The 8,270-nt window shown below is 34.8% G+C and overlaps 2 protein-coding genes across 2 annotated transcripts; one reads left to right on the top strand and one right to left on the bottom strand.

Moving 5' to 3' along the window:
• Positions 1–852: 852 nt before the first annotated feature.
• Positions 853–1,522, top strand: LOC142608282 (small polypeptide DEVIL 13). Its single transcript, XM_075780028.1, has one exon. The coding sequence runs from the start codon at positions 953–955 to the stop codon at positions 1,313–1,315; it is 363 nt and encodes a 120-aa protein (XP_075636143.1). The 5' UTR covers positions 853–952; the 3' UTR covers positions 1,316–1,522.
• A 1,117-nt stretch (positions 1,523–2,639) lies between these two features.
• On the bottom strand, positions 2,640–7,592 carry LOC142607001 (laccase-2-like). Its single transcript, XM_075778406.1, has 7 exons — positions 7,493–7,592; positions 5,538–5,701; positions 5,229–5,380; positions 4,870–5,114; positions 4,632–4,760; positions 3,434–4,411; positions 2,640–3,042 (listed from the first exon to the last, which is right to left on the bottom strand). Exons 2-7 carry the CDS (start codon positions 5,670–5,672, stop codon positions 2,912–2,914), a joined length of 1,770 nt encoding a protein of 589 aa, XP_075634521.1. The 5' UTR covers positions 5,673–5,701; positions 7,493–7,592; the 3' UTR covers positions 2,640–2,911.
• Positions 7,593–8,270: the final 678 nt, after the last annotated feature.

Below are 8,270 nucleotides of genomic sequence, written 5' to 3' on the forward strand. Positions count from 1 at the left end.
TCTAGATCCCACCATTTTTACGCTATATGTGTCAAATAATACACCAAGTAGGCTTGTGTGCAGAGTAACCTTTTAAATTTTGAAGAAAAATATCAACGGTCTCTATTTTGCACAATAATGGGCAGAGGCACCTCACATGTGAGAACCAGCTAACCACTGCCCCCCACACCCTTCTAAATAAGTGTGTTCTTTTACAGTTTATAATGGAGCACCGTACAACAGTCATGGATCTCAAAAACGAGGAGCTCATTCAAGAATTGGCTATTATATTGTGTGAACTACAGAACTGGAACATTCACAGAAGCAACCAATCATCTCATGCCACGCGCGATAGAAAATAATGTAACATGCAACTCCACCAATACAAACAGAAAATAGAAATAATGCGAGAGACACAGCAATTTTTACAGCAATTAAATTAGTAAGTTTGTACTCGTTTTTATTTGAATTTGCTTTTGATATTATTTCTTTTTATCTATCATTAAAAATTTATAACTCCTGATTTACTGCGTAATTATATTTTATGGATATTTGACATTTTGACCGACATGATTTTTTGATGAACATTTTGACCGACATGATATTTCACCATCAGAAGCCAAACCTTATCAATATATAGTAATAAAAAGTAACATGAAAATATTAATTTTGTTATTAAATGATTTGTTTTTATTGGTTTAGAATATATAACCTGAATTATATCATCAGATAATGACTAATAATTTTTCTGATAGAGCAAGAGTTTCAAACTTCAGCCCTAGATAACTCAGCTATAAGTACTATCAATGCCCCACTAGGGCCACTACGTACGTACTACCTCCATAACTCTCAACCAATCCCCTCTTTACAGCCTCTCCTCTTTCTTTCTTCCTATCACAGACAGACATACATATAAAAAAGTTCAAGCAGAGATAAAAGAACAACCACAGAGATATATATATTTGAGTGTTACATGGATGAAAAATGGAAGCTATCAAAGAAGGAAGGTGCAACTAGCAGCCATTCCTTAACATCTTCAAAGTCACTATTTGCAAGAAGTTCTTCAACAAAGAGCGCTTCTTCTTCTTCTTCTTCTAAATCTCCATTCACAAGAAGCTCTTCAACAAAGAGCACTTCGTCAAAGTCTCCTCTACTGAGAAGTTTTTCCCAGAAAAGCTCTACTTCAAAGTGCCCTCTTCCCCGGAGCTGCTCACAGAAGAGTTCTTCCATTAGCAGCAAATGTAGTAGCTTAGCAAAGGAACAGAAAGCCAGGTTTTACATCATGAGGCGCTGTGTTGCCATGCTTGTTTGTTGGCACAAGCATGGCGATTCTTGATATATATTATATATCACATAGATTTGAGTATGTACTCTCTCTTTTGTTGCTCTTGCCTTCTTTATTCGAGATGGGTCTTTGGGTTTTCTTCCAAAACTCATATAAATTTTCTTACCATCCGATCAAGAAGAGATTGGTGTTATATTTTCTTGTTTTTCATCTTAATTTTAGATTCAGTCAGTTTGTAATTACTATTGAGGTGAGCTACAAGTTTTACACATTATAAGAAGTAATCAACATATGAAACAGATTAATTTTAACTTATTCAATTTATACTAGCAAGAGTTCTAATTCTTGATTGATGCGTGTGTGTGTGTGTTTTTTTTTCTTTTTTGGACATTTAACTCAGATCTCAATATTTCTTTATATAGAAACGCTTGCGTTCTCTGATAATTTCTTTTTCCCACTTAGATTGGTGCTAGGTTCTAAATTTCATGATATCTTTCATTCTGTTCTTTTTTTTCTTTTTCTTTTTTTCTTGTCTTGATATGAGAGAGATTCGCTTCGGCTGTTGGAATAGCCAATATAAAAAGACACTATTTGTATTTGGATCTGCATTGGAAATGCAAGCCACCTTTCTCCCTTTGAGAAAAAGTGCTGTGAGTGTGGATTCTAACTAAGTTTAGTCATTCCTTGAAATTGAACCTTCAGTTTAATTATTAATTAATGGGGTTTCCGGATTTCGATGTACTCATTTGGATGTTACACTGATATGAAACAGAATTAACACATCGTTTTTAATGGGTTCCAGAGTCCAGACAATAGATGAATTATATCAAAATTTGGCTTAAATCGGTAAAACAGTGACTTATAATCTTCTTGGCTGCCTTAATACTTTTCTATTGTTTCATGTCTCTTCTTAGAACCCCCACATCCTATATACTGATGTTAACTTAAGGGGTTGGTTTTGTGGTTTTTAGGCCTCGTTTGATTCATGAGATTGAGTTCAAGTCTTCTAGTTAACTTAATTTATTGGAGCGGCACCCTCAAGAGATTCATTCGTCATTATTGCGTGTAAGATGTAGAATTACAATCACCTAGGGATTTTAAGAGCACTAAAAGAGTTAAATCTCAAACACCCACGTTAATTAACAAAGATTTGGCTTGCATTTGATGTTATGGTGCATTGGACACGACAAAAGGTAGACATGTGTCCAAAACTAACTACGTATACCTGTCCAATATGTTGGAGGAGTGGGCAGAAGCTTTGCCCCGTTGGCAAAATTACAAGACAGCTTTGACAAATCAAGAGCTCGAGGACAAAATGCAATGAGCAAGGCTCCTGGGCCATGACATGTACACATACATATTTGAGAGACAGAGATTTCAAAAAAGAATATTACTATTATTTAGGCTCCAACAGAAGCTTTTGAAATCCTGGGTGGTACAAAACCTCCTCCTACTTTTTTCTTCTTATTTTTCTTATTTTTTGCCATTTTCTGTGGAGAACTACTATAGAACACATTTGATTAATGCCAATGGGTGTTTGGCTACTCTTTGAGAGACAAAATATTGCAAAACACGACCAAAATAAGTTACAGAAAGAAGGGAAAAAAAAATTGTAATGACAACATTCATCACACAAAAAGGGGACAATCAACACTTGGGAAGATCTGATGGTGGAGGAGGCAGCTTCTGATTAGGGAGCTTCCCATCCTGGACAACCCATGCCATCCTTAAACCCCAGCTCAGATGGACATCGAAGTGGCAATGCATTAGCCAGACACCTGTGCAGTCATCATCAATCATAATCATCAGACTTTTTTCTGAGAACATCCTATATTTGTGCGGTTACTAGCTAGTGTGTATGACATTATTCAGCTAGAGAGTAATACGAAAATACCACAAATATATAGTAATTGAAAACTTTTAGTTTTCATACAATTTAATTTGCCCAAAAAATAAAAACATTTGTTAGTGTTCCAAATTTAAATACGATCTAGATGGGGGCAAAAAACCACGTACTTTTGCATCCTTACCTAATGGTTGGTTAGTGCTGTAAAGTATTAAGTATACCAAACTTGAAATTAAGCAAAACTTTCGGAAAGTGGAAGCTATAGAATTAGACAACATTATAGTCTTTTTTGCTGCATTAGTTAATATATATGTATCACTCACCTGGATTGTCAGCCAGGAATCTAATTGCAACCCAACCACCAGCTGGCACACCAACAGTGTTCCTTTCAACTGGGTCAACAAGGTTATATTTGGCTGGGTCCTTGTTAGAGTCAAAGTTTCCAAAACCTTGACCAACAACAAAGAAATTGAAGCCATGAAGATGGAGTGGATGGCTCTCTGCACCCAAAATGCTAGTGTCTTGCAAAACTACTTCCACACTTGTATTAAATGGTAACACTACTGCTTTGGTCCCATTGCTCACAAGGGTATTGTTTGGTGGAGTGCCTGTATAGTTAAATTGGTGCAAAGGGAAGCTTGGAAAATCAGTGGTGTAAATTTCATTTGATTTCCCAAAGAAATGTGCTTGTAGGAGTGCTGTTGTGGGTAGAGCAAAGGAGAAATTGTTCATTGAAGCTGCAAATTTTGAGCTATTAGTAGGTCCTTGGCAGGTTTGGTTTTTTGGGCATCGGCTGGTTCCTAGGCCTATAGTGAAGAAAAATTTCTTTTGGACAGTTTGTGGCACATTGGCAGGGAATTGAGCATTAGCCAAGCTTCTGTATTTCCTAGTGAGATTCATGACAAAGGAAGTGGTGATAGAGGAATTGAGGGGAGGGAGAAAAGGTTTGAAAGTTGGAAGGTTGTTCGAGTTTGTGGAAGTGGAAGTTGATGGGTTCTCATACTCAAGAATGCCTGCCACTGTGGTGTTGTCAAAGGTGCCCATGCCAGTGAAATATGGTTTAGCTAATATGAAGAATGTGGCATTGGGTGCTTGTGGCTTGGTCTTCAGAAGAATATTAGTGGTTTGTCCTGGAGTGAGGAGCAATATATTGGTCTTGATAGGCTTAATGTAAATTGCATCTGTTTCAACAATGGTGAAGGTGTGGTTTGCAATGGTGAAAAATAGCTCGTCATTGAGTGCAGCATTGATCAATCGGAGGAGATATGTCTTCCCCGGCTTGACTTTTAGCTTGAACGTATCTGCAAAGCACAATAGCAATTGCAAGTAGAAACATAAGCCAAAAGTTGTTTCATAAAATAGCCAATGTATTGACATGTCCCATGTCTTATTTTTCCATAAGACTCAGGTCTCTGCAGCTTAATGTAAAAGCTAAAAACCATATGTTTTTATCATTTTCTTTTTCAGTGTAATAAGGTACATGGTCGAAAGGGTACAAATTGATGCCCCTTTGAGAAATACCTTTCAGAGAACAATTGTACAATGGTCCCGGAAGTCCATTAAATGTATAAGCATTGGAGACATTTGGGCCAGCTCCAGTTTGAAGAGATTGCTGAAGAACTGCCTCTGGATCAGCATTCCACCACTCTCCTATAATTATTCAATCATTCATGTATAGTTGATTAGTATATTATGGTCACAGTCTAATTATCATTGTGATAGATGAATTCTATGATTAAGAAAATGTATTTTTGGTTACCAAAAATGATGGGAACTTCTTTGTGTGGTTTGGCAAATGGGTAGGATGCATTGTGCTTGGGGAGGATGATAAGGGGTCCATAGACTGTAGATCTTAGCCATGTGATGTGTGCATGCCAGAAAAGAGTTCCTCTTTGGCCAACAATGGTGAAGTTGTACACATAACTCTGGCCAGTTTGAATAGGGCATTGAGTGATATATGATGGCCCATCGGCCCATCCACTTTGTAGTTGTCTGATTCCATGCCTATTTTTTTCGTTCACCAAAAAATATTAGCAGTGATAAAAATTACTTACAAGTTACTTAATACATTCAATGAAACTTGACAACATATATTTTGAGTAATTAATTAGAGATTACCAATGGATGCTGATGTTGTTTGAAACATGATTGACCACCTTAACTATGACTCTGTCACCCTCTCTAGCAACAATTCGAGGCCCAGGGAACTTCCCATTAACAGTCACAATGGCCTTTGTGTGGCACAATCGTGTAACATTTTTCAACTTTATCTGGAAAAACAAAAGCAAAAATAGTTAATCTATAAGCAAATTTAGTTTAAAATAAGCATGATTTTCATTCTTTCTCAAATTATGAGACAAATCTGACCCAAAAGAAAATGCCAATATATGCATGAAATCAGCTAGCACAAAAAGTTTTGGTACGTACATCAAACTTGTAGTGCCTTGTAACGCTTTCATGCATTGATGTAGCAAAAGCAACCTCAGGAAAGACCGAAAGAGAGGCAATGGCAAAGAGGTAAGCAACAATAAATGCTGGAGATGGAGGAAGATAAGCTCCCATTTTCTGTATCAAAATCCTCTCTACGGTTGCTGAAAAATAGGAGACAAGAATGAGTGAAACTTTGCTATTGGCTTCGTTTAGTTCTGCGTGGTTCATGAAGCCTATGAGGGTTGCTTATATATAGAAAAGATAGTGTGTTTGGTCGATTAGGTACTCCAAAAAAGTAAATTTGAGAGAGAAGAGAATTACCAAAATGTTCTTAATCGGTTCCATATCTTTACTGTGGAGTGCCACTAAAGTCTATAAATTTTTTTTTTTTTTTTCTCAACTTATTAAACCCTTACCTCATATGACAAATGCATTTATCACTATTAACCCTATAGCGGTTTCAATATTTAGTTTCCATTCATGTGAACTGTATAATATTCATGAATAATATCTTCTAAAAATTAAATTAATATGTTTAGAAGCTATGTAGCATGGATACAGACATAATATATATTACGATATGATACATAGTACAATAATACAGCATTCTTTGAAAAACTAAGATACGTCACATTGAGGATATGGCAATTAATTAATTAATATTTATTTTTAGGTATATATATGTATATATAAATATATTTAGAATAAGTTAAATTTATTTTGAATTTAAAAAGTATGTAATAAGAATGAAATGTTTGGAAATATATCTAACATTAATTTAAAGACTAATATATTGTTTGAAGTATGAACAAAAGGGTTTAAATAGACTAAATACCCATAAAAAGAGTTCAAATATATAACATTCAACATCAAGATAGAATAACTGAATTAAAAAAAAAATTGATTTTTTTTCTCCTTCTTAAGTGTGTATTTGACACGTTTGTGTCCATGTCGAATACATGTCGGACATCAGTATGTTGGAAATTTTTCCGTGTCCATAAACACAAACATTAGAATGCTAATATTACTTTTTTTAACGCAATACTTTATTTATGTAGTCTGATTAAAAAGGAAAAATAACTTCTAGAAGAGATTTTGTCAACATATTTTTTTACCCATGGAATATTTGACAGTTAAAAGAAGCGTGAAAGAAGAGAGGGACATAATCAATATTAGTCATTATAAAAGTCATAGTCTAAGCACTAAGATATCATATTTTTGTGATTACGCAAGTTCTTTCGAACCAACTATATTTAGCGTTATTCTATTCCTAACTAGGACAAGCCAATATTTCAAAACCCCAACCGTTAAGGCTTGGTGAACAAGACACATCAGAAAGTTACAATCTTCCCACTCCATGTTAATCACCATGTATAGTGCATTCTTAAAAAAGTCTTCAAAAATCTATGCTCCTCATGGTCTCATTTTCACGAAAAACTCAATGGGGTATGCCTACAAGTTGGTGATGACATCTCTCCTAATCGAAACGTACAGTGGCTTAAATATATAAAAGCCTGTAAAAGAGAAGGACATTTGACCTGCCTTTCTTTCAACCAAGAATAAGAAATAATGATGGAGGTACGTGCTTTAGGTTGGTCTTAACCAAAATAACCAAACTAATCACTAAGCCTTAAACATGAAGTTAAACCAACATGCATTGCAGCTAGAGACAATCTCTTACCAAAAGGGGCTTGTGAAAAATTTTACTTCATTGCCAAACAAATTACTAAACTGTGAATCAAGTTTTTCACCATGACCGTACTAAGTTTGTAGTTGCACCAACTGTACTCCTTATAGAATACTCCTATCCCCACGATCTACATCCCTTACCTACAATGTCAAATACTGTGTGTGCATGTGTACAACTACTACGTATGCTTAGTATTTATGACTAAAGTTTAAGTATAATTGATTGTATATATTGGGAATATCGCATGCAATCAAGAACATACCTGTTAAAATGTAACTAAAAATATAGTGGTTGAAAGCAGGAAATTGCTTTTAGGGAAAGAAAAAACAGGAAAGAGCTCGAGTAATAGGCAAATACATAGTGCGTAGAGGTTCAAGATTTGTTACAGGTTTACCAGAAGGAGCAAGAACGACGAGGCTTTATAAGGAAAGTAAAGTCAAGTCTTTAGCTTTTCAAAACTAGAATCAACTCGGACATCATGTGAAGAGATGCATTTATGAAAAAAAAAATCTAGAATCTTTTTTTTTTTATTGCAACTGTGATGCGATAGATTATGAATGAAAATAGCAAAATTTCATATGAGAAAGTGATAAACAATTACTCACAATTTTATTTGTCAAAATTGTGATAAATAAAATTATATTCTTAAAACTAATCTTTTCTATTGCATATTTTTAGTACAGTAGTCAGTCTACAAATATAAGTGTTTATGGGATATAGAGGATAATGATAGGAATTTAAGTCTCTATAAGTAAACTTCATATACATTTACATTTAGATTAGATTAAAGTAAAATTTCTATTCTGTATTAAAAAAAAATCACTTTCTATGAAAAATTATTCAATGTTTCGTGCGCACTATTGTTTCCTCTTACTTGTGTATGGAAAAACCACCATCGTTTAATTTACATTTTTCAAGTTATATGTAAAAATCTGGTTGGCTTATTCTTCAATACGCATGCGGTCAAAGCCTCCAACTCCTCCCACTACTTTTGGGATCTTACGATTTTAGGGTATTAAAAGCATCCCCATGCGGTTTTG

Source organism: Castanea sativa, chromosome 8 (assembly GCF_040712315.1).
Source record: "Castanea sativa cultivar Marrone di Chiusa Pesio chromosome 8, ASM4071231v1".
In the NCBI taxonomy this organism is placed as follows: Eukaryota; Viridiplantae; Streptophyta; class Magnoliopsida; order Fagales; family Fagaceae; genus Castanea; species Castanea sativa.

Bases quoted from the DNA above. Each gene is read 5' to 3' on its own strand.
- LOC142608282 (XM_075780028.1), top strand. From the start codon at position 953: ATGGATGAAAAATGGAAGCTATCAAAGAAGGAAGGTGCAACTAGCAGC.
- LOC142607001 (XM_075778406.1), bottom strand. From the start codon at position 5,672: ATGGGAGCTTATCTTCCTCCATCTCCAGCATTTATTGTTGCTTACCTC. The intron at 5,115-5,228 runs GTAATCTCTAAT...CGAAAAAAATAG, and splicing joins AACAACATCAGCATCCATTG to GCATGGAATCAGACAACTAC. The intron at 4,412-4,631 runs GTATTTCTCAAA...TGTGCTTTGCAG, and splicing joins GTACAATTGTTCTCTGAAAG to ATACGTTCAAGCTAAAAGTC.